The sequence below is a fragment of the Musca domestica genome, unplaced genomic scaffold (assembly GCF_030504385.1).
Source record: "Musca domestica strain aabys unplaced genomic scaffold, Musca_domestica.polishedcontigs.V.1.1 1, whole genome shotgun sequence".
Taxonomy (NCBI): domain Eukaryota; kingdom Metazoa; phylum Arthropoda; class Insecta; order Diptera; family Muscidae; genus Musca; species Musca domestica.
Window position 1 is genome coordinate 3,848,442 of NW_026712114.1, and position 25,014 is coordinate 3,873,455.

Sequence of the window (25,014 nt, forward strand, 5' to 3'; positions counted from 1 at the left end):
GGTCTTCTCTAACCAATAGAAGACCTCAAAGTCTTCTTTAACCTTTAGAAGACCTCAGGATATCTCCCGCTGATTCGGTTCTTCTTCAGAACAAGAATACATACCCAAGGGCCAAAAAACCATTCCAAACCAAACTGACTAACTTCAGAAGATTTGTGGACTCATCTTCTGTAAACCTAGATCACAAAATATAAAAATTTCCAAATGTTTTGTTGACGCAAAAAAAATCTTAATTCCAGAATTCTTGCATAGAAATACATTCCATGTCTTAGGATCGCCTTTTTTTATTGATTGACATGTTTTGTAAATAAAGATGCATGGCTGATAATATTTGCAATATTCATAACATGATAGAAGAACACATCAACATTTGGAAATATTGATCTGTCAAAAAATATTAAATGTTATTTCGAATATAAATAGATTTTTATATGTTTTCTTATACGACGTCATTCGCAGATTATTATAATACGCGTTTATCAATAATTTCTTCAAATTTAAATAATTTTTCATTCAACATTTTAAATTCCAAAATTAATTTTGACAGTTCATTGTCCCAGCAGCTGTGTCGATGCGTCTACCTATATTCTTCTACCATGATTCATAAGAAGAAAACCTTTTCCATAAAATATTAACTTTATATACATTTTAAAAGAATACCTTAGTTTAATAATATAATATAATTTAGCATTTTTAACATAAACTTTAATTTCCCTACATTTTCTTATCGCACAATATATTTCAAACGCTGAACTCATGCACGCAACCCCCCTTATACTCTGAACACTTTTTATTTGGGTAGGCTCTCTGCATATGTTTTTTTTTGCACATTTTCATAGACGGCAGCTTTCGTATACAACGAACACAGTCAGTGCAGTTACAAATTGTTGCTTCTCCCTATCAGTGAAATAAGAAAATTCTGGCCATATAAAGGCGAAACGAACATATACAAACAAATTCTAATTAAAAAAAAAAACTATTAGACCAATAAGAAAAACCAAGAAACAAGTGCAAATATAACAAATTTGAAATTAAATTAAAATAAAAACGAGAATTGATTGTGCCTGGCAAGACAATAGGAGGAATGGACTTTAAAGATCTATAGCGTATCTCAATAGAGCGAATAACGTGCAATATAAAGAAAAGGCAAAAAAAGAAGCGGAAGAATATTCTCCAAATAAAGTTGACATTGAAAACATTTTTTTTTATAGTAACGAAACGAAAGTGAATTTTAATTAAATAAACAAAGAGAAGAAATAAAAACAAGACATTCGTCAATTTGTGCGGTTTTGTGTGTAAAGGAATTTCTTCGCATATATTTTGTGTGTGCGAACAATCTAAAAGAAAAGAACAAGAAAAAAAAAACGTAAAATAAACTACGAATCACAGTGCAAAAAAGGCAGGCGAACTGATAAAATTGCACACAAGATAAGTTGGAGAAAAAAAGAAAGAGAAATACAAAAGCGTAGGTGAGTTAATCACAGGAGAAAAAAGAAAAGAAAAACACAAGTACTTGTAGCTGTCAAAGTTGCACAGTTGCCTTAAAAGGTAGTAGTAAAGTCTGGGAATGGGGAGGCAATGGCATATTGATGGAAAACTTGTTGAGTGCAATATTAATGTTTTGTTTGTCCTTTGTGCAATTAAATATGAAAATTTTTGTTTTTCGCTCAAAAGTAAAGATAACTTTTGTAGAAATACGCATTTTATCATAATATTTTGTTTTACGGAATAATTGTTTATTTTGTGTTGCTCTCATTTTATCTCAATTTTTGTGGGAGCCCGTTTGCTCTTCTTTTCTCCCAGCAGTGTTGCCATGCAATAAATTATAGGGTTAGTCAAGTGATTTTGATAGCAGATGTGAAACTAACTGTTGCACTATTTAGTTAAAATTTGTAAAATTTCATTAATAATTCGAAAATCTCTTGGCAATTCATTGAATTCTGATTTAAATACGAATAATTGCATTTGCAATACAAATTTATAAGAAAATTTTCATTTTAAATTTCAATTATTGCGTTTGTAAATCAAATAATAATCAAAATTAACAATTAAAAAAAATAAAATAAATAAATAAAAAATAATAACAAATAAATAAAAAATAATAACAAATAAATAAAATATTGAAAAACTTTGGTTATAACAATCGGTCCGTCCCTAAGAACAAATACTTTGCCGAAATCAGGATACCACTACCAACTTCATGAAAAATTTCAAAAAAAGTTTTACTAGACTAGGGCTAACAAGAATTGAAGTAGCACCAAACATAACTTTTCTTCAAAGTTTAGTTTTAAATTTTTTTAAAAAAAAAAATAGCTAGGAAAAAAATTTTGACTTCTAAGTAGAAACGAAAATTATAATTTTTATTAAAATAGTTTTTAGTTTTTGGAAAAATTGGGACGTAAAAAGTATGGTATGAAGAAAAATCCCCAAATTTATAAAAACCTGCTGTGTCAGACTGTATGGACAAAATAAATTTTATTGCACAGAGAAAAAAAGGATTATACGATGTTGCTCCAACTCTTTAAATCCTAATATTTGTATCAGTGCTAGGTCAGGTGCGAAAATGGACAATATAGGTTCACTCCATCATGTACATCCCCCACAAAGGGTGAAAATTTTGAATAATTATAACTCTTATAAAATGTGATGCAAGAGTACCATTGTCTTCACATCATTACACACATCACTATATTTTTATTAATCCAAGATCTGATGTGAAGATGGATTATATCGGTCCACTCCTTCTGGTACCTCCCCCACAAAGGATCAAAGACGTTAAACTAACATCCGATTTCATTCAGACTCGGCATATCTCAATATTTCCATCAACGCAAGATCTGGTATAAAGATGGTAGAGATCGGACCAATCCTTCTGGTGTCTCCCCCACAAAGGGATAACATTTTGAATAACCAAAACGATCATGAAATCCGAAATAAGCATCCGGTTCTCTTCATATTTCACACATTCCTTTATTTTTACTAACACAAGATCTGCTCTGAAAATGGGATATATTGGCGAACTCTTTTTTGTACCTCCCCCACAAAGGGTTCAACATTTTTAATATTTATGAAGCTCATAAAACGTGAAATAAACATCCGATTCCATTCAGACTTGGTACATCTCAATATTTCCATCATCACAAGATCTGTTATAAAGATGGTAGATATCGACCATTTCTTCTGATACCTACCCCACAAAGAGTCAAAATTTTCAATAACCAAAACGTTCATAAAATCCGGTATAAACATCCTGTTCCCTTCAAATTTCATACATGTCATTATTTTTACGGACGCACGACTTGCGGTGAAGATGGGTTATATCGGGCCACTCCTTCTGGTACCTCCCCCATAAAGGGTTCATAATTTTAATAAACAAAACGCGAAATAAGCATCCAACTCTCTTCAAGTTTCACACATCCAAACATTTTTGTTAACGCAAGATCTGTTGTTAAGATGATATATATCTGCCAACCCCTTCTGGTACCTCAACCAAAAAGGTTCACAGTTTCCAATACATATATCTTAATTTTCCCTAAGCCAGAAATCTGATGTGAATATGTAATTAATCGGAATTTATGATTTCGTATAAAATTGGATAAAAATGTTCGATTTCCTTTAAATTTTGCACATACCGTGGTAATATTTATATCCGTCTTAGGTCAATATTGCCCAACTGCTGCGGAACCTCCCCCATAAAATGTCAACAGTGGGAATAATTGTAACTTAAGGATGGGGGTATACATCTGTCGGCAAAACCGAATGATACTATTTTCCATGGTACAATAAAAAGGTAAGGTAGAGCTCCCAGCTGATTACAATTTTTTCTAAGTGTGTCCGACTTCTGCCAATTTTGTGTAAGTATTTGTTGTTTTGAAAAATTAAAACAAAATATTTTCAAAATCAATGATTAGAAGAAACGTAAATTTTGGGGCGCGCATTAATAATATAAACGAGATTTACCATGGAATTGAAGGATTGAACACTTAGGATCTTATTTTTGAGAGAATATCCAGGCGTTTCATTCATCTTTCTCGTTATTTGACTCATTTTAGAAATGAACAAAAAATATCAAATAAATTAAAACAACTTTTTGCCTATAATTTCGAATAATTCTGACAGGAAGCGGGCATAGCCTCAGAGCAGTATTTCTGCAGTTTTACCTCCTTATTGTACCATGCTATTTTCCTTGTTTATATACTTGTTTATACACTATCTGTATTTTATTATCCGATTCCATCACATTTTTTGCTTTATTCTTAATTTTATTAAATTTTATTGACAAATTATTAATTATTAATTTATTTGTAATAAAATTGACGCATCTATGAACAATTATAATTAACTTTATTCTGTTAAATTACCCAATTCTCCCCCAAAACCCGCTCATTTCATGTTTTCTTTAAAATACTTACTTGGCAACTCTACTCTTGCAAGCCTCTCCAATTGACGTCTTTATTTTGTTGTTGCTATTCTTATTCATATTTTTTTGTTTGTGTGGAGTGGACGACGACGAAGAAGAAGACGGCGACGACAACGACTGCGACGACGATGATGATTTTTGCTGTTGTGTGTTTTTCACAACATCGTCGTCGTTGCGCGTCGTCAATCTACTCTTTGTGGTCGTTACTGACGGTTGTGTTTTTCTCGAGTGCGCGAGATTTATCGGTGCTACCTCGTTCAAATCGTTTCGCTATTGTGTGAGCCCCCTACCCCTCAATCTTCACACACTCCCGCTACACTTTATACCGAGCGACCGTACCGTGTAATTTTAATATTTCTTTTTTTTTTTGTTCAATCTTTTTTTATATACTATTTGTTTTTGTTGTTGGTGTATTTCTTGTGTTTGTGTGTACGATTGTGTTCGTTCGTTCATTCCTTTGCTGGTGTTTCGCATATATTTATTACGGGGCTGGCTGTGTGTTTGACTCAGCAAAGCAAAGCTTGTCGTCGACAGAAAGAATTATAAAAACAAAATTTGTTTTATAAGAAAAATTATTAATCAATATAATATTTAATATTCAAAAAAAAGAAATCAATGATATTTAAGTGAATGTCTTGCATATTAAATTTGAAGGAAAAAACGAATATTTCTTATTTGATTCAAAATCTAATTGGAAATTGTCCGAATCAAAAGAAAATCGAGAAAAAATTAAAATTTTGTGTTTTGATTTTTTTTTTTTGCATTTTCCACTAATCATTCCATTTACACAACACTCATTTCCCCACCTTCTACTCTCTCCCTCTCTCTGCCGCCACAGGCATTTTTGTGTGCCTGTGTGAGTTCTCTTGAACCTATTGGGGAGAGTGATTTTCAAAAAAAGTTTGATTTTTTTCTTTAGGTAAAAATAAACAAAAACCATAAAATTGCAATAAAAACTTAGATTGGTGTTGCGAAAAAAAAATTCATTAATTGTTTTGTTTTTTGTGGACAAATTGGAAATTGTTGATCTTCATCACCACGACCACCACCACCCTCTTTAGGCAGCAAGACAGCCAGCCGGCCAGTCATCATTTATTGACAACGTAATTTCATCGTGTGTTGGAGGTAGGTAAGTAGAAGAAAGAAAGAAAAAAATATTCAAATCAGCATTGTTTGGTTATTACGTTTTATTATTGTATTATTGAATTGGTACAATTTGAATCCAATTCGGGTGCCTATGTTAGGCCTAGAGGTTTTTAGATATTGGAGATTATTGCTGGCATTTTGAATCATTGCAAATGTTGGAGGAACAATTTAGTAAACATTTAATAAATTTTGGTATCGACCCCAAGAAAAAAAATACAACTCTCGTAGAAATGGAAAGGATCTTTCAATATTCGGCTTAACTCTAGTTTAGTAAAATCTCTCGGATTTTTTGAAATTTTTTTCAGAGGAAGGTATTTGCACCCAGATCCTGGGAAAGTATTTTTTCTTGGGGCACGAACCCGGATATTTGACCCAAAAGTCCGGGGCAAAGACCCGATTTATACCCGTACTTACTAAACTGATATGGACCATATAGGTATCAAAAGCTAATGAAAATCCAACAAGTGATGACATGGGGAGGTTTGCACCTGGATTTTTTAAAAATTCCCCAAAACTCGACAAAGACCTCATTTTGGGAGGCCACAAAATTTATGCCAAATTATAGTTGAGGCTATAAACTTTCCGAAATGCTACAATATGTGTTATTATCAATCTTGGATCCAGAGATTTGGGTATTTGAACCCGAACGAGCCGATTATGTTCAACCCGTTTCTTGGGCCTGGAATTTTTGGTAAAATATCTGGATGCGCGGGTCTGTTCCCCAAGGACAAAATACGTTTCCGAGATCATGGTGCAAATACCTTATGTTGCTCTGCGGTATTTTGGCCCATTCCCGGAGAATCACTTGTTTGAGGTGATCGACACTTTGGTGTTTTTTAGTGCCAACCTTGCTTTCCAAAATACTCCAGGCACAATAGCCCAACGGATTGGTATCCGGAGATTTTGGCGGCCATTGTGAGCTGGAAATTAAGCGGGGAACCTCAGTTTGTCACCATTCTTGGATGGCGCGTGCTGAGTGCGATGGTGCTGAGTCCTATTGGAATTGGCCAAGGTCGGCGGCCAAAACGCCCAATTGCGTGCCCATGGCTTTAATACACCCTCCAGAATATTTTCGCGATAATATTCGGCAATTGTTTTTTTTTTTGCAATTGTAGTACATATTTTCAAAACCACCTTACCACAGACTCCTATCACCAACAGAGACCCCAATATAAAATCTGAAAATTCCAGCTTTTTCCGTTCTCCGTAAAACCTACGCAACAAGACGGATGCGTTGAAATTCAAATCTATTAACTGCAGATGAAGATAAATATGGTCGGAAGCTTGTGGAGTTTGAGTAGGATTTAGAATATTGAAAATGTTGTCCCTTTGTGGGGGAGGTCCCAAAAGGAGTGGGCCGTATCCACCATACTGTGGAGGGTATATTAACTTTGTCATTTCGTTTGGAACTCTTCGATTTTAAGTCGATTTAGCGATGTCCGATGTTTGACACGAATTGAGATAGAAGGCTAAAATTTTGCACACATCTACATTTGCCAGTAGGCAGGTTAAGTTCGTAAATGGGCCATGGTCGGTGAAGGTTTTATATAGCCCCCATATAACGCTACCTGGGTCGTTATTTTGATGATTTTAGCTATTTTCTGTGTCAGAATTATTTCAAATTTCGTATTTGAAGTTCCTAATAGATATTACAGCCTGTGACGCGTATGCAGGTCCACATCTTCGTTTAGCCCCCATTTTACGATACTTTCCGATTTTGGGTATTTGGATATTTTTTTCACCGGAATTGTTTCAAATGTCGTATTTAAAGTTAGAAAACGGTACTATAGCCAATGGCATGCAGGACCATTGTCCATATTGGTCCACGGTTTCCATGTAACGATACCTATTTGGTATTTTAATGATCCTAGCCACATTTTTCCACGGAACTGATTCACCTGGAACCTGGGTATTTAAGACTCACAATAGAAAATATTCTACATAGGTTACACATCTTTTTTGTTTTCATAGCTAACAAAACTAGAAGTAAAAATACAATAATTAGGCCTGGTAATACTTCAAAACGTGAATTATCCAGAATCTGCCCAGTGGAGTGAAAATTCTCTATGAAAAAATTAGTCAGATTTCTTAGTTTAAAGAACAATGAAATGTTTTATCAAGTTTTATCCTCAAATACTTTTGTACCCCATTCATTGCCTGCCTACCCTGGCTACAAACCAATCAAAGTTTGCGTCTTTATGATTTATTAAAACACCATTTAATCTGTCTGGCTTGTCGGCTCAGTTTATGTTTCCAAATGACACATATCCCAATGTCAATAAATAATCGAAAATATAAAATAGTACAAAAACAAAAAAACATAACTCGATACAAAAAAGCGACTGGTTAAGTGGTTTTCCAGATATACAAAATTTCCATGGAAAACTTACATCCTCCCCTCGCTTCCCCCTCCATCAAAAATTACATAAAATGAACAAATGGCAAATTTATGTTTTGTTTTGTTGTCATCTTTGAAATTTCTTGTGTTGAGAATAATAATAATAATAAGTAAACCAAATTTATTATTCTCAAAAAATGTTATTTACAAACTTTTCAACTTTTAGTTGTCGAAGACAAGAAGACAAAAAGTGCAATTTAGTGACAAGAAGAACAAGAACAGAAGGAAAAAAGGGATAACTAAGGATAAACTTTTGTACAAGTAACAAAAGAAGAGGGAGGAAATGACTAAAAAAGGCAACTCGAAATAAACGTAAAGTTTATTTTGTGTTGTTTAAAAGTTAATGGTTGTTAGGATCAATTAGCAATCAGCCAAATGTAAAAGTCCATCCTTGCGTTTGGTTTTTGTGAAAGAAAGTCGAGATATTATGTTGTAGGAAAATGTCATAAATTTTTTTCTGAGATTAAAGTAATAGGATATAACCAAATAAATAGTTGACAAAATAGTAGATGAGGAGCTTTTTCTTTTGTCGTTAAACACAATTTTGTGAAAAGGCGTGGTTACTTTGAACATTACCAAGAATCAACGAATAATGACTTATTCGCGGAACAATTATTATATTAAGCAGGAGAATAAACAACAAAACTAAATCTGATAAATAAAAACACCCTAAAAACTAATTTAAAAAATGCGAGTTTCGCGAATATTAAAATTTTAACTTTTTATGGGGGAGGTAACAGAATAAAACCAGTAAAGAAAGTCTTAAAGTCGGGCGGGCCGACATTATGATACCCAACACCACTTTGCTAATTTAGTAGAGCTCCACATAACAATTAAAAGTTTTTATGGGAGAATTCAGCCATCCATGCTATGATTATAATTATAATTTAAAGTTCAAAAGACTAAATATTCCGAAGCATTTGTATCTTTTAAATTCGGACTTGTATTGCCCATTTGATATATATGGGAGCTATATCCAAATCTGATAAAATTTGGCAAATATATTTCTGAGCTGTATTTCATATATTTCCCTGAATATCGTTGTTACGGAGTGCATATTACGGCCGTGGGTAACAAATATAACAAATCGGATGAACAATATATATGGGAGCTATAGCTATATCTGAACCGATATTCACCAAATTCGACACACTAGCTTCTAAGCTTCAATTCGGACGTAAGTGCCAAATTTCATCCCATTTGGGCAAATATTAGACGTTTGGTGCACAATAAAAGGTAAATCGGACGAAGTTATATATTTGGGGATATATCCGAATCCGAACCGATCTCGATAAAATTTAGCAAAGGTAATTCTGAACTGTATTTGTTATATATTTCCCCAAATATTGTTGTTACAGAGTGCATATTACGGCTGCGGAGGACTAAAATCGGACAAATCGGATGAACAATATATATTGGAGCTATAGCTATATCTAAACCGATTTAGATCAAATTTGGCATACTTATTTTCAGGCCTAATTTGTTACCCAATTTATCTCCAATTTCAATAGGGTTCGTCCTTGGACCAAACAAATGTTGTTTGGAAAATTTCATCTCTAGCGGATAATAAATGCTACCTGCATTTTGTTCACAAGAATACATGGACAGACGGACTGACATGCATAAATCGACTCAGAATGTGATTCTATGCAGATCATCAAAAGGAACTATGGGTCTATCTCGTTTCCTTTTGCCTGTTACAAACAAATGCACAATGACATAATACCCTGACCACCTTGTGGTGTAGGGTATAAAAACATAGGAATGTCTGTGAAGTTCATACAGGATGAGATGAAAAAACGGCAACTTCGACTGTTGTCATTTCTAAGCCACTCGTACGACAGCTCATTATATTGTTTACAAGCGTACAGAAGCATTTCGGTGAGAAAAAAAAAGCTATTCGTGATGGAATTCAAGCCTGATAGCGTGATTTCTTTATATTTGGCTGGAAAACCACATGTGGCTAACGTTAAGGCACTTCAGCATTTAAATGTGAATAAATCTTTTGTGTCTCGTATGATCGCTCGTTGCCGTGATACTGGTAGCGTAGCCCGATGTCAAGGAAATGGACGAAAACAAAACAGCAACATCAGCAGAAATGGTTCCAAAAGTAAATAAAGCGACTTGATCGAAACCGGCACCGCAGTGGCCGAAAAATGTCTCGTGAGCTGAACATATCCCAATATTCCATTCGGCAAATATCGAAAACTGAGCTCGGGGTAAAGCCATTGAAATTCCAAAAAGTGCAAGAACTTACACCGCAACAGAAAGAAAATAGACTCAAAAGAGCTAAAGAGTTGCTTCGCTTGGCCGAAAGGTGTGAACTGGCGAATTTGGTTTTTTCCGATGAGAAAACATTCGTTGTCCAGCAGTTTGTAAACAAACAAAATGATCGTGTTTACTTGCCAAAGAGATTAGCTGAAAATGTGCACCTTCGGTTGGCCACCAGAATTCAAGCGCCGGTCATGGTGATTGTGTCGGCCGCCATAACAGCCATATAAATCAGAATAATTGCCGAATATTATGGCGAAAATATTCTGGAGGGAGTAAAAAGGCCTTGGGCACGCAAACATTTTAGCCGCAGACCTTGGACATTCCAACAGGACTCGGCATCATCGCACTCAGCACGCGCCACCCAAGAATTATTGCAAAATGAGGTTCCTTGCTTCATTTCCAGCGCACATTTGCCACCAAAATCTCCGGATAGCAATCCGTTTGACTATTATGTCTGGAGTATTTTGGAAGGTAAGGTTGGCACTGAAAAATGCGAAAGTGTCGATCACCTCAAGCAAGCGTTTCGCCGGGACCAAATACCGCAGAGCAACATTCGGGCAGCGTGTGAAGGTTTCATTTGAATGCCATAATTCGTGCCAAAGGTGACCAATTCGAACAAATCTAAACTTTTTTTAAAATTTGATGCTATATCCGACATTTTTTGCTTTCATTCAATAAAATTAAAAAAAAAAAATAATAAAAATTATAGCGTTTGACTTTGTTGCAGTTTTTTTATCTTACCCTGTATGCAGGACCATGTCTTCTTAAGCCCATATAAAAGGTTTTCCCTTTAGCGGTATTTTCGACGGATTTTTTTTTGGAAAATTTTCAAGGAGTATTCGGGTATTCGACTGGGTTCGGCAGTTTTTTTCCTTCTTATAGGTAGTTCTGTTGTGTGTTGTATTTGCAGCATTTTATCAATAAATTAGTTGTTGTTGAGATTTTGCATTTATTTGCGATAGGTTGGTTCATATGTTTTCTTTTCAATTTTGTTTGTTTTTTTTTTGCATGCCGCGCCTCCTCCTCCTCCTCTTCTTCCCACTATAATATTTTTGTATTTTGCCATGCACATCGAGCAATGCAATTTTTCCTTGACACTGACTCTGCTAATAAACTGTTCAATGGCTGTCCGCATGGCGAGGGGCAGAGAGGGTGCGTTGAAGTCTGAGGCTCATTGTTTCGAGAAGTGCATAACAAAACAACGAGGAGGGAATCCAGAGGCTAAACTGTGTAAATTTGTTTGTTTGCGAATTGTTTCTGATGACTTCCTCTCGGCTACTTCTGTGTGTTGTGAGAGGCAATGGTTTTTTTTTTGTTTCGCTATTTGGTTTTTTGCTGTGCCGGTCGTCGTCAGGTCCCCGGCAATGGTTCGGTTCAAGCCGTTACCACCAATGTTCGACCATTTTGATGATTTGTTTACTTTTGGTGTCGACATATTTCACAACAACAACAATGACAACAAATACAACTCAAGTTTCTTTGTGAGTACAAAAATATTATCTTGCCGAGAGAGAGAGAGAGAGAGAGAGTACGACCAAAGTATAGAGTAAGAATTCTAACAACTCTGAATCACAAAATTTAATTTAAAAAATTGTATCACAATGCGATGTTTTTCGTTTTCTTTTTTAATAACAACAACAATAATAACAATAATAATAATTTATTGCAGAATTACGCATTTTTCCCCATTAGCCAAAGGAGGTGAAAATTGTTTGTTTATGTCGTTTTGAGTGAAACAACAACAATTTTAATGTCGCCCTCTCCTCCTCTTCTTCTTTTCGTTAATGAAAGTGTGTGGGAGTCAAGTCGTTTTTTCGCAACCCCATCCATCAAACATTTCACACTCGAAACAAAGTCAAACAAAAACAAAAAAAAAAAACGACGAAACTAGATTCTAATTCCTCCTTCGGCACGTGGGTTTGAGAAAATGGTTTATCAACAAATGTTTATTCAATGTTTTGTATTTCGATAATATTAACAAATAGGCGATGTTTGTTCATAGGTACATATGTACACAAATAGGTAGGTAGGTATTGGACATATGTTTATTCTTTACTTCTTTCTACTTTTTGCGAATTGATAATCAAGAGCCTGTCTGGGGGTGCAGTGGAAAATTTCTTTGAATAAATTTATACTACTTTCTTTTGGCATAGAAATACAGGGTGAGATAACAAAAAAAAAATAAAAAAAAAAACTGCAACAAAGTCAAACGCCATAATTTTTATTTTTTTTTATTTTTATTGAATGAAAGTAAGAAATTTCTGAAATATCATCAAATTTTAGAATAAGTTTAGATTTGTTCGTATTATGGTCTTTTGGCACGAATTATGGCCTTTAAACCGCCAATGAAACCACGGTCACACGCTGCCCAAATGTTGCTCTGCCGTATTTTGGCCCTTTCCCGGCGAAGCGGCGCTTGCTTGAGGTGATTGGCACTTTGGTATTTTTTAGTGTCAACCTTGCTTTCCAAAATACTCCAGACACAATAGTCCAATGGATTGGTATCCAGAGATTTTGTTAGCCATTGTGCGCTGGAAATGAAGCGAGGAACCTCATTTTATAATTATTCTTGGGTGGCGCGTGCTGAGTCCTGTTGGAATTGGCCAAGGTCTGCGGCCAAAATGTTATCGTACCCAAGGCTTCAATACACCCTCCAGAATATTTTCGCCATAATATTAGGCATTTATTCTGATGTCACGGCGGTCTATTAATACAAACGGAGAGCGATCATCGGCTGTTATGGCAGCCCACACCATCACCATGGCCGGCGCTTGAGTTCTGGTACCCAACCGAGGGTCCATATTTTCAGCTGACCTCTTTGGAAAGTTAACACGATAATTTTGTTTGTTTACAAACTGCTGGACAAGGAATGTTTTCTCTTCGGAGAAAACCAAATTGGTAGTTCACCACTTTCGGCCAAGCGAAGCAGCAACTCTTCAGCTCTTTTAAGTCTATTTTCTTTCTGTTGCGGTGTAAGTTCTTGCACTTTTTGGAATGGCTTTATCCCGAGCTCATTTTTATACCCTACATCACACGGTGGTCAGGGTATTATGTCTTTGTGCATTTGTTTGTAACAGGCAAAAGGAAACGAGATAGACCCATAGTTCCTTTTGATGATCTGCATAGAATCACATTCTGAGTTGATTTATGCATGTCCGATCGTCTGTCTGTCCGTCTGTCCATGTATTTTTGTAAACCATGTACAGTTCGCATTTATTACCCGATCCAGATGAAATTGTGCACAAATCATTTATTTGGCCCAAGGGCGAAACCTATTGAAATTGGAGATAATCGGTAAAAATTTAGATATAGCTCCCATATATATCTTCGTCCGATTTGCTTTTTATTCTGCACCAAACGTGTAATATCAGCCCGAATAGCGTGGAATTTTGCACATACAATCAAATTAGCCCTGAAAATAAGTATGCCAAATTTGGTGAAGATCGGAAGATAGCTATAGCTCCCATATATATAGTTCTTCCGATTTGTTATTTTAGTCCTCCGCAGCCGTAATATGCACTCTGTAACAACAATATTTGGGGAAATATATCAAATACAGCTCAGAAATACCTTTGCTAAATTTTATCGAGATCGGTTCAGATTTGGATATAGCTCCCATATATAACTTCGTCCGATTTAGCTTTTATTGTGCACCAAACGTCTAATATTTGCGCAAATGGGATGAAATGTGGTGCTTACGACCGAATTGAGTGTAGAAGCTAGTATGTCAAATTTGGTGAAGATCGGTTCAGATATAGCTATAGCTCCCATATATATTATTCATCCGATTTTTTATATTTGTTAGTCACAGCCGTAATATGCCCTCCGTAACAAAAATATTTGGGGAAATATATCAAATACAGCTCAGAAATTTTTTTGCCAAATTTTATCGTGATCGGTTCAGATTTGGATATAGCTCCCATATATAACTTCGTCCGATTTACCTTTTATTGTGCACCAAACGTCTAATATTTGCCCAAATGGGATGAAATTTGGCACTAACGACCGAATTGAGTCTAGAAGCTAGTATGTCAAATTTGGTGAAGATTGGTTCAGATATAGCTATAGCTGCCATATATATTGTTCATCCGATTTGTTATATTTGTTAGCCACATCCGTAATATGCACGCCGCACGATATTCAGGGAAATATATCAAATACAGCTCAGAAATACCTTTGCTAAATTTTATCGAGATCGGTTCAGATTTGGATATATCTCCCATATATAACTTCGTCCGATTTACCTTTTATTGTGCACTAAGCGTCTAATATTTGCCCAAAAGGGATGAAAATTGGCACTTACGTCCGAATTGATTGTAGAAGATAGTATGTCAAATTTGGTGAAGATCGGTTTAGATATAGCTATAGCTCTCATATATACTGTTCATCCGATTTGTTGTATTTGTTACCCACAGCCGTAATATGCACTCCGTAACAACGATATTCAGGGAAATATATGCAATACAGCTCAGAAATATCTTTGCCAAATTTTATCGAGATCGGTTCCGATTTGGATATAGCTCCCCTATATAACTTCGTCCGATTTATCTTTTATTGTGCACTAAACGTCTAATATTTGCCCAAAAGGGATGAAAATTGGCACTTACGACCGAATTGAGTCTAGAAGCTGGTATGTCAAATTTGGTGAAGATCGGTTCAGATATAGCTATAGCTCCCATATATATTGTTCATCCGATCTGTTATATTTTTATTACCCACAGCCGTAATATGCACTCCGTTACAACGATATTCAGGGAAATATATCAAATACATCTCAGAAAAATCTTTGCCAAATTTTATCGAGATCGGTTCAGATTTGGATATAGCTCCCATATATAACTTCGTCCGATTTACCTTTGATTGTGCACCAAACGTCTAATATTTGCCCAAATGGGATGGAATTTGGCACATACGACCGAATTGAGTCTAGAAGGTGGTATGTCAAATTTGGTGAAGATCGGTTTAGATATAGCTCCCATATATATTGTTCATCCGATCTGTTATATTTGTTAGCCACAGCCGTAATATGCACTCCGTAACAACGATATTCAGGGAAATATATCAAATACAGCTCAGAAATATATTTGCCAAATTTTATCGAGGTCGGTTCAGATTTGGATATAGCTCCCATATACATCTTTATCCGATTTTAAATTAATTTATCAGCAAATGGGGAATACAAGTCCGAATTTAAAAGATACAAATGCTTCGGCATATTAGGTCTTTTGAACTTTAAATTATAATTATAATCATAGCGCATATGATTGAATTCTCCCATAAAAACGTTTAATTGTTATGTGGAGAGCTCTACTAAATTAGCAAAGTGGTGTAGGGTATCATAAAGTCGGCCCCGCCCGACTTTAAGACTTTCTTTACTGGTTATAATTGCGGGCTTTTTTAAATTGGCATTATTTTTTGATATTTTCTTCAAAATAATCTCTCATTGTTAATTTCCTCAAATATAACTTATAATCACATTAATAATTTTATTATCACGTTAATTGCATCCGTCTTAGATTAGCATTCCGAGTATCTTCAAAAACCATCGATGACGAATAACTAAACAAATATTTTTTGGCAAAAAAAACATGCATATGATCATAATTATATATTTTTGCTAACTGAAACCGGTATTTTTTACCACTATTTTCAAAACTAGTTGTATTTTCACATTGAAAAACAAAGAATGCTATGCAAAAATTTAAAAATTAAATGCGTTTTGGCGTTTTTGGCCAGCACTCAGTTGCATTTTACTTGTCGGATATTCAAGAACAATGTTTGTGAAGGTAGTAGATTTTTAAAAATAAGCAGTGAAAATACAAAAAAAAAAAATAACTGTCGAAAAACAATATTTCAGGCATTCTTCCTTGCCGTGGTGGTGATTATAGCCTTGTCTCCAGCAACAGAATCAGCCGTCTTGAGGCAATACAAGTAAAGTTGTTTCAAATCCATCCAAATTGGGATATTTTGAATTTATATTTATTTTTTTCTAGTGTCTTTGTTAATCGTGGCCTGCGTGAGGAAACCATTTCCCTGGAAGATGACAAGGATTTGGTGATTAAGGGTAATCTGATTCAAGTCCTACCCTTGCCAAATAACAAAGATTATGCCATAAAATTGGAGATCGATTACGATGGCACGAAAAATGGCTATCGGGCTCATTATATTCTGACACGCGAAGAAGCTGTCGAGGTATTGCGTCTGAGTCCATCATCGTTGAAGTCAATTAGTGGTTAGAACGGTTGATCATTTTTTTATTTTTAATTCCAAAATAAACACAAATTTTTTGAAAGAGTACGGAAGTGATGGGATTTCTATAAATAAATGGAAGATATAAGACGTTTCTAAGCCTCTATGAAAGGGTTCTACGAATAAAAAGTGTCTAAAAAGAGATATATTTCAGGCAAGAAATTATATTTCAAGAAATATTTGGGTGTGTAAACGTTGAATAGAATCAAATGCGTATTCTGCATTTTTATGAGCGTTCCGGTTATTCAAAATGTTGACCCCATTGTGTGGGGGGGAGGAGGTATTAGAAGGAACTAGAACTAGAGTTAAATATTAGGGTGTGCCGAGTTTGAAATTAATCGGATGCTAATTTGGCATTTTATGAGAGTTTTGTTTATTCAAAATTGTAACCCCTTTGCCGGGCAGGTGCCAGAAGGTGTAGACCGATGTATCCTATCTTTACAGACCAGATATTTTGATAATAAAACTATTAAGATGTTCTAAATATAAAAACCAGTAAAGAATGTTTTAAAGTCGGGCGGGGCCGCCTTTATGATACCCTACACCACTTTGCTAATTTAGTAGAGCTCTGCATAACAATTAAACAATTTTATGGGAGAATTCAATCATACACCCTATGATTATAATTATAATTTAAAGTTCAAAAGACTAAATATGCCGAAGCATTTGTATCTTTTAAATTCGGACTTGTATTGGCCAATTGGTGCACAATTAATTTGAAATAGGATAAAGATCTCCAAATCGGAACCGATCTCGATAAAATTTGGCAAAGATATTTCGGAGCTATATTTCATATATTTCCCTGAATATCGTTGTTGCGGAGTGCATATTACGGCTGTGAGTAACAAATATAACAAATCGGATGAACAATATATATGGGAGCTATAGCTATAACTGAACCGATCTTCACCAAATTTGACATACTAGCTTCTAGACTCAATTCGGTCGTAAGTGCCAAATTCCATCCCATTTGCACAAATATTAGACGTTTGGTGCACAATAAAAGGTAAATCGGACGAAGTTATATATGGGAGCAATATCGAAATCAGAACCGATCTCGATACAATTTAGCAATGGTATTTCTGAGCTGTATTTGATATATTTCCCCAAATATTGTTGTTACAGAGTGCATATTACTGCTGCGGAGGACAAAACTAACAAATCGGATGAACAATATATATGGGAGCTATAGCTATACCTGAACCGATTTAGATCAAATTTGGCATACTTATTTTTTGAGGCCTAATTTGGTTTTATGTGCAAAATCCCATACTATTCGGGCTGATATTACACGTTTGGTGCACAATAAAAGGGAAATCGGACGAAGATATATATGGAAGCTATTTATGAATTTTGACCGATTATCTCCAATTTCAATAGAGTTCGTCCTTGGGCCAAACAAATGATCTGTGCAAAATTTCATCTGGATAGGGCAATAAATGCGAACTGTACCTTGTTTACAAAAATACATGGACAGACGGACGGACGGACATGCACAAATCGACTCAGAATGTGATTCTATGCAGATCATCAAAAGGAACTATGGGTCTATCTCGTTTCCTTTTGCCTGTTACAAACAAATACACAAAGACATAATACCCTTACCATTATGTGGTGTAGGGTATAAAAATCCCTAATTCCGGGATCGAAATTACCCTTAAAGCCAGCCGCCTGTAAAAAATAACTTCACAGTTAACTACCTTCAAATCTGGCCAATATTCAATTTTAGTTTTTTTTTTCCAAAAAAAAAAAAAAATCTAAACGAATCCAAAGGACATTGGACGACGACCGACATGCATTGGATGATGATGGTTGGTCGATTGTGACGTTTCGTTTGTCATTCTATTCATGTTTGTCTTTTAGTCTTTGAATTTGTTTTTCAGTTGCTGCTGTTGTTGTTTTTGTTGTTGTTCATAAACGATTTGACTTGATTTAACTCGTCGTTGTTGTGGCCAAAGTATCTGCATTCTGACATTTCATGCGAGCAGCCAGCCAGCCATCCACCTCCAAAGTTATTGAGTAGTGGGTAGTAGCCACTACCTAGCAAATGCCGTGGTGTTGTTGTTTTTCCACCATTGTTTGTATAGCAGCAACAGCCCAGCTAGCTATTCGAAATAAGTTACGTCGGGTTGCTTACCTTTTCCAATTTCCAGGAACAACGAACGAACGACATCGTCGTTGTCGTCGACTACGTCAAAACAAGAAAAAGTGAAAAAAATATTGAACATTGTCGCGCTGGTTTGGTTGGATTTTCTGTTCATATGTTCGAGGACTGGATGGATGACTGACGGACGGACGGACAGACTGCCTAACTAGCTGGCTGGCTGGCTGTCTGTCAGTATTGGGTTGGTTAGCTGGCTGGCTGGCAGTTTGCCTGTTTTGTTGGCTGTTTGGTTTCTTGGGATGTGAATGTATGTTTGTATGTATGTAGGTGTATATGCTCATTGTGACGATAAACATACGAATGGATTTTGTTGTGTTCTACACTCGGAAAATGGGATGTGTGACTTGCTCTGCTCACAGCTCCATGGGGGAAACTCTGGGGAAATTAAAAGAAAATTAGAAAATGTTGTTAGTGGAAAAGTTTTAAGTATAAATATAATGTATATATTATGTTTGAGTGATAGAGGAGAGGTAGAGTGGGAAAGTGGGTGAGAGGGAGAGAGAGATAGAGATAGAAAATAAGTGAAAGAATATTTCATGAAAATATCTGCTAGATATCTAGAAGTTTTTTTATACCCTCCACCATACTATGGAGGGACGGTATATTAACTTTGTCATTCCGTTTGTAACACCTCGAAATACTCATGTCAGACCCAACAAAGTACACATATTCTTGATCAGCATAAAATTCTAGGACGATTTAGAAATGTCCCTTTGTCCGACTGTCTCTTGTAATCACGCTATTTTTCGAAGGTATTGAGATAGAAGGCTAACATTTTGCACATATGTATATTTTGCCAGTAGGCAATTTAATTTCGTAAATGGGTCATGTAGGTCCACGTTTTCATATAGCTCCCATATAACGGTACCTCCCGATATTCGGTATTTTGATGATTTTAGCGACATTATTTACCGGAATTGAGTCCGTAATTTTAACTACAGTCTGTGACGGAAAATTGTCTATGCAGGTCCAGGTCTTCGTATAGGCCCCATATATCAGTACCTCCCTATATTCGATATTTTGACGATTTTAGCTACATTATTGACCGTTTATTTCAAGTTTCGAATTTGAATATGGTAATGGCTTATGACAAACAATGCCTTTGTAGGTCCACGTCGTATACACCCCAATATAATTACTATCTTCGTCATTACTATATCCGTCCGTCTGTCCGTCCGTCCGTCTGTAAACAAAATGCAGGTCGCATTTATTATCCGATTGAGATGAAATTTTTCAAACAACATTTGTTTGGCCCAAGGACGAACCCTATTGAAATTGGAGATAATCGGTCAAAATTTAGATATAGCTCCCATATATATCTTCTTCCGATTTACATTTTATTGTGCACCAAACGTGTAATATCAGCTCGAATAGTATGGAATCTCGCACATACAACCAAATTAGGCCTTAAAATAGGTACGCCGAATTTGATCGAAATCGGTTCAGATATAGCTATAGCTCCCATATATATTGTTCATCCGATTTGTCCTCCGCAGCCGTTATATGCACTCTGTAACAACAATATTTGGGGAAATATATTAAATACAGCTCAGAAATACTTTTGCTAAATTTTATCGAGATCGGATTTGAATATAGCTCCCATACATAACTTCGTCCGATTTACCTTTTATTGTGCACCAAACGTCTATTAATTGTCCAAATTTAGATATAGCTCCCATATATATCTTCTTCCGATTTACATTTTATTGTGCACCAAACGTGTAATATCAGCTCGAATAGTATGGAATCTCGCACATACAACCAAATTAGGCCTTAAAATAGGTACGCCGAATTTGATCGAAATCGGTTCAGATATAGCTATAGCTCCCATATATATTGTTCATCCGATTTGTCCTCCGCAGCCGTTATATGCACTCTGTAACAACAATATTTGGGGAAATATATTAAATACAGCTCAGAAATACTTTTGCTAAATTTTATCGAGATCGGATTTGAATATAGCTCCCATACATAACTTCGTCCGATTTACCTTTTATTGTGCACCAAACGTCTATTAATTGTCCAAATGGGATGGAATTTGGCACATACGACCGAATTGAGTCTAGAAGCTAGTATGACAAATTTGGTGAAAATCGGTTCAGATATAGCTATAGCTCCCATATATATTGTTATTCCGATTTGTTATTTTTGTCCTCCGCAGCTATAATATGCACTCTGTAACAACAATATTTGGGGAAATATATCAAATACAGCTCAGAAATACGTTTGCTAAATTTTATCGAGATCGGTTCAGATTTGGGTATAGCTCCCATATATAAGTTCGTCCGATTTACCTTTTAATTGTGCACCAAACGTCTAATATTTGTCCAAATGAGATGGAATTTGGCACTTACGACCGAATTGAGTCTAGAAGCTAGTATCTCAAATTTGGTGAAGATCGGTTCAGATATAGCTATAGCTCCCATATATTTTGTTCATCCGATTTGTTATTTTTGTACTCCGCAGTCGTAATATGCACTCTGTAACAACAGTATTTGGGGAAATATATCAAATACAGCTCAGAAATACTTTTGCTAAATTTAATCGAGATCGGTTCAGATTTGAATATAGCTCCCATATATAACTTCGTCCGATTTACCTTTTATTGTACACCAAACGTCTAATATTTGACCAAATGGGATGGAATTTAGCACTTACGACCGAATTGAATCGAATCTAGAAGATAGTATGTCAAATTTGGTGAAGATCGGTTTAGATATAGCTGTAGCTCCCATATATATTGTTCATCCGATTTGTTGTATTTCTTACCCACAGCCGTAATATGCACTCCGTAACAACGATATTTGGGGAAATCTATCAAATACAGCTCAGAAATATATTTGCCAAATTTTATCGAGATCGGTTCAGATTTGGATATAGCTCCCATATATATAACTTCGTCCGATTTACCCGTTATTGTGCACCAAACGTCTAATAATTGCCCAAATGTTATGGAATTTGGCACATACGGCCGAATTGAGTCTAGAAGCTAGTATGTCAAATTTGGTGAAGATCGGTTCAGATATAGCTATAGCACCCATATATATTGTTCATGCGATTTGTTGTATTTGTTATCCACAGCTTTTAATTGTTATCCACAACTTTTAATTGTTATGTGGAGCTCTACTAAATTAGCAAAGTGGTGTAGGGTATCATAAAGTCGGCCCCGCCCGTCTTTAAGACTTTCTTTACTGTTTTTTTTTTTGGATTTGTAATAAGTATTGATGCCTAAAAGTACTCCATACTGCACTCATTAGTTGCTAATGAACATTTCCCTTGCAGCCTTTTTTGGATTCCCAGACAGCCCCAAGTCCTCTTAACAAAAGGGTTGATCGTCTATTATATAACCCGGAAAACTATTCTGATAGGATATACCTTTTCCAGTCTAGTCTAGAAGTTCCAAAGATTGTTACATTTCGACATCCATTTGAATATATTTAGGCGTATATTTTATTTTTCTCTGAGTGCAAAATTTAACATATGACAAGTTGTCGTGATTTGTCGTTCTCTCCTCTCCATCTCTCTCTCTCTCGGTTTTGCAAGTAGTCGTCGCCGTTATATTGTTTGTTTTGTGGTCGATATAGTTTGAGTAGCGCAGATATGTCTGTGAGTTTGTTAGCCGTAGGTAGTAAGAATATTGATTATGGAGAAGAGTGGAAAGAATGAAAGAACTACCCGAGAGAGAGAGTGTGGAAAACACACACACACATAGAAAAATAACAAACTTCCCAACATACCAAATTGACTTGAGAATAATATTTTAATAAGCTTACAAACATAAGCCTAAAGCTTGAGAAAATCTTGAGAATGTATTGAGAAATGTTTGTTTAACAATTATAGAATAATCGAAAAGGAACCCTTATTCATAAGCTTATTCTTGTAATTGCAGAATAAGCTTACGAAAGTAATATTTTATAAAGCTTATTTTTTTCAATGGTAAAAAATATTTATTTATTCATTTTTTAATTATTTTACACATTTCATTCATTGATTGCCATCCCAGCTGTCACTGCATCCTGTTGCCTTGATACCTAGATGCTTTCTTTCCCCTTATTTGAGCTTCTGTATCTCCTCCACTTATTCTTCACTTCTGTTGAATTCCTGCAACTTTTTGACGCCTCCATTCTGAAATGAGATTGAAATAATTTATACTACAGATTCCCAGATTTATTATTCATCTTTACCTTAGAGTTTCGTCCGGAAATGGGTCCTAAATTCGCGTGATTTTTAACCAAAGAAAATAATTTTTTGTTGACAATTTTCACAAAAAAAAATCAAAACAAATTTGTCAACAAAGGACAGATTTGAGAAAAGTTTGTGCAAAAAAGTGTTTCTCAAGCATTGTTGAAAAATTCTTATGATAAACTATTTTCATAATATTATTCTCAAGCTGTATTGTATTTTTGGTATGTTGGGTTTGAATAAACAACAAAATTTGTTTTTGTTATTTGTCTTGTTTTTTTCTTTGCATTTTAAATTGCTGACGGACGGATAAAGTAGCGACCGCCACTTTTTTTCCCTGTGGTTGGTTGGACTGACCGGCCCAATGATGGTGAATGTAAAGTTTTCGTTGTTGTTGTCGTATGAATGTTTTTTTTTTTTTGCTGGAAAAGCAAAACAAACTCCATGCTAAATAAAAATGTAAAAAATATGCAGTTTTTAAATATACATTGTTCTTGTTGTTGTTCTTTTTATAGGTATTTGTTTTTTTATTGTTATTATTGATGTGATATTTTGCGGGCGACGGACAAGGGTGTGAGTGTTGGTGGGCAACTTTTACATAGCGATTACAAAGTTTGCTTAGGGATGTCATGATGGGATTTCTATACTTTAAGAGGGAGGATTTATTTCATAATTTTAGATCCTTCTTCGTAGGGTGGTGTTTATTTTGTTTACAATATATTCTGGATCAGAAAAAAAAAACAGTAAAAAAGTCTTAAAGTCGGGCGGGCCGACTTTATGATACCCTACACCACTTTGCTAATTTAGTAGAGCTCCGCATAACAATTAAAAGTTTTTATGGGAGAATTCAATCATACACGCTATGATTATAATTATAATTTAAAGTTCAAAAGACTAAATATGCCGAAGCATTTGTATATTTTAAATTCGGACTTGTATTGCCCATTTGGTGCACAATTCATTTGAAATCGGATAATGATATATATGGGAGCTATATCCAAATCTGAACCGATCTTGATAAAATTTAGCAAATGTATTTCTGACCTGTATTTGCAATATTTCCCCAAATATTGTTGTTACAGAGTGCATATTACAGCTGCGAAGGACAAAAATAACCAATCGGATGAACAGTATATATGGGTGCTACAGCTATATTTGAACCGATCTTTACCAAATTTGACATACTAGCTGCTAGACTCAATTAAGCCGTAAGTGCCAAATTTCATCCCATTTGGACAAATATTAGACGTTTGGTGCACAATAAAAAGTAAATCGGACGAAGTTATGTAGGGGAGCTATATTCAAATCGGAACTGATCTCGATAAAATTTGGCAAATATATTTCTGAGCTGTATTTGATATATTTCCCTGAATATCGTTGTTATGGAGTGCATATTACGGCAGTGGGTAACAAATATAACAAATCGGACGAACAGTATACATGGGAGCTATGGCTATATCTGAACCGATCTTCACCAAATTTGACATACTAGCTTCTATACTCACTTCGGTCGTAAGTGCCAAATTCCATCACATTTGAACAAATATTAGACGTTTGGTGCATAATAAAAAGTAAATCGGACGAAGTTATGAATGGAAGCTATATCCAAATCCGAACCGATGTCGATAAAATTTATCAAAGGTAGTTCTGAGCTGTATTTGATATATTTCCCCAAATATTGTTGTTACAGAGTGCCTATTACGGCTGCGGAGGACAAAAATAACAAATCGGATGAACAATATATATGGGAGCAACATCTAAATTTTGACCGCGATCATTTTGTTAGTTTACAAACTTCTCATCGGAGAAAACCAAATTCGGCAGTTCCATACTTTCGATCAAGCGAAGCAACTCTTTAGCTCTTTTGAGTCTATTTTCTTTCTGTTGCGCTGTGTAAGTTCTTGTACTTTTTGGAATTAAAATGGTATTACCCCGAGCTCATTTTTCACATTTAAATGCTGGAGTGCTCTAACGATAGCCACTTGTGGTTTTCCAGCCAAATATCAGAATAACATTTTTTTCTGGAAAATTCTCACCAAAATGCTTTTTTACGCTTGTAAACAATATAATGAGCAGTCACTGGAATAATTTTAACATCTGTCGGACGAGTGGCTTAGAAATGACAGCAGTCTGAAGTTGGTTGCAGTTTTTTTTTCATCTCACCCTGTATATGGGAGCTGT

General features: G+C 35.3%; 2 protein-coding genes across 10 annotated transcripts in view; both read left to right on the forward strand.

Annotated features, from left to right (window-relative positions):
* Window positions 1-865: 865 nt before the first annotated feature.
* LOC101895093 (signal transducer and transcription activator) overlaps window positions 866-25,014 on the forward strand; it is a 125,386-nt gene continuing 101,237 nt past the window's right edge. For 2 of the 9 annotated variants that reach the window (XR_009344325.1, XR_009344324.1), the window contains exons 1-2: window positions 4,608-4,762; window positions 5,340-5,545. The gene's annotated coding sequence lies outside the window, so the exon portion shown is untranslated. Of the gene's footprint in view, window positions 1,470-4,606; window positions 4,763-5,339; window positions 5,546-25,014 lie in introns of those variants that run through there. The other 7 variants (XR_009344321.1, XR_009344322.1, XR_009344326.1 and 4 more) reach the window with 5 other exon arrangements.
* On the forward strand, window positions 15,648-16,680 carry LOC105262321 (uncharacterized). The gene is made up of 3 exons (XM_011297003.3): window positions 15,648-16,024; window positions 16,096-16,169; window positions 16,232-16,680. The coding sequence occupies exons 1-3, from the start codon at window positions 16,013-16,015 to the stop codon at window positions 16,473-16,475; spliced, it is 330 nt and encodes a 109-aa protein (XP_011295305.2). The 5' UTR covers window positions 15,648-16,012; the 3' UTR covers window positions 16,476-16,680.

Bases quoted from the DNA above. Each gene is read 5' to 3' on its own strand.
- LOC105262321 (XM_011297003.3), top strand. The intron at 16,170-16,231 runs GTAAAGTTGTTT...ATTTTTTTCTAG, and splicing joins GCCGTCTTGAGGCAATACAA to TGTCTTTGTTAATCGTGGCC.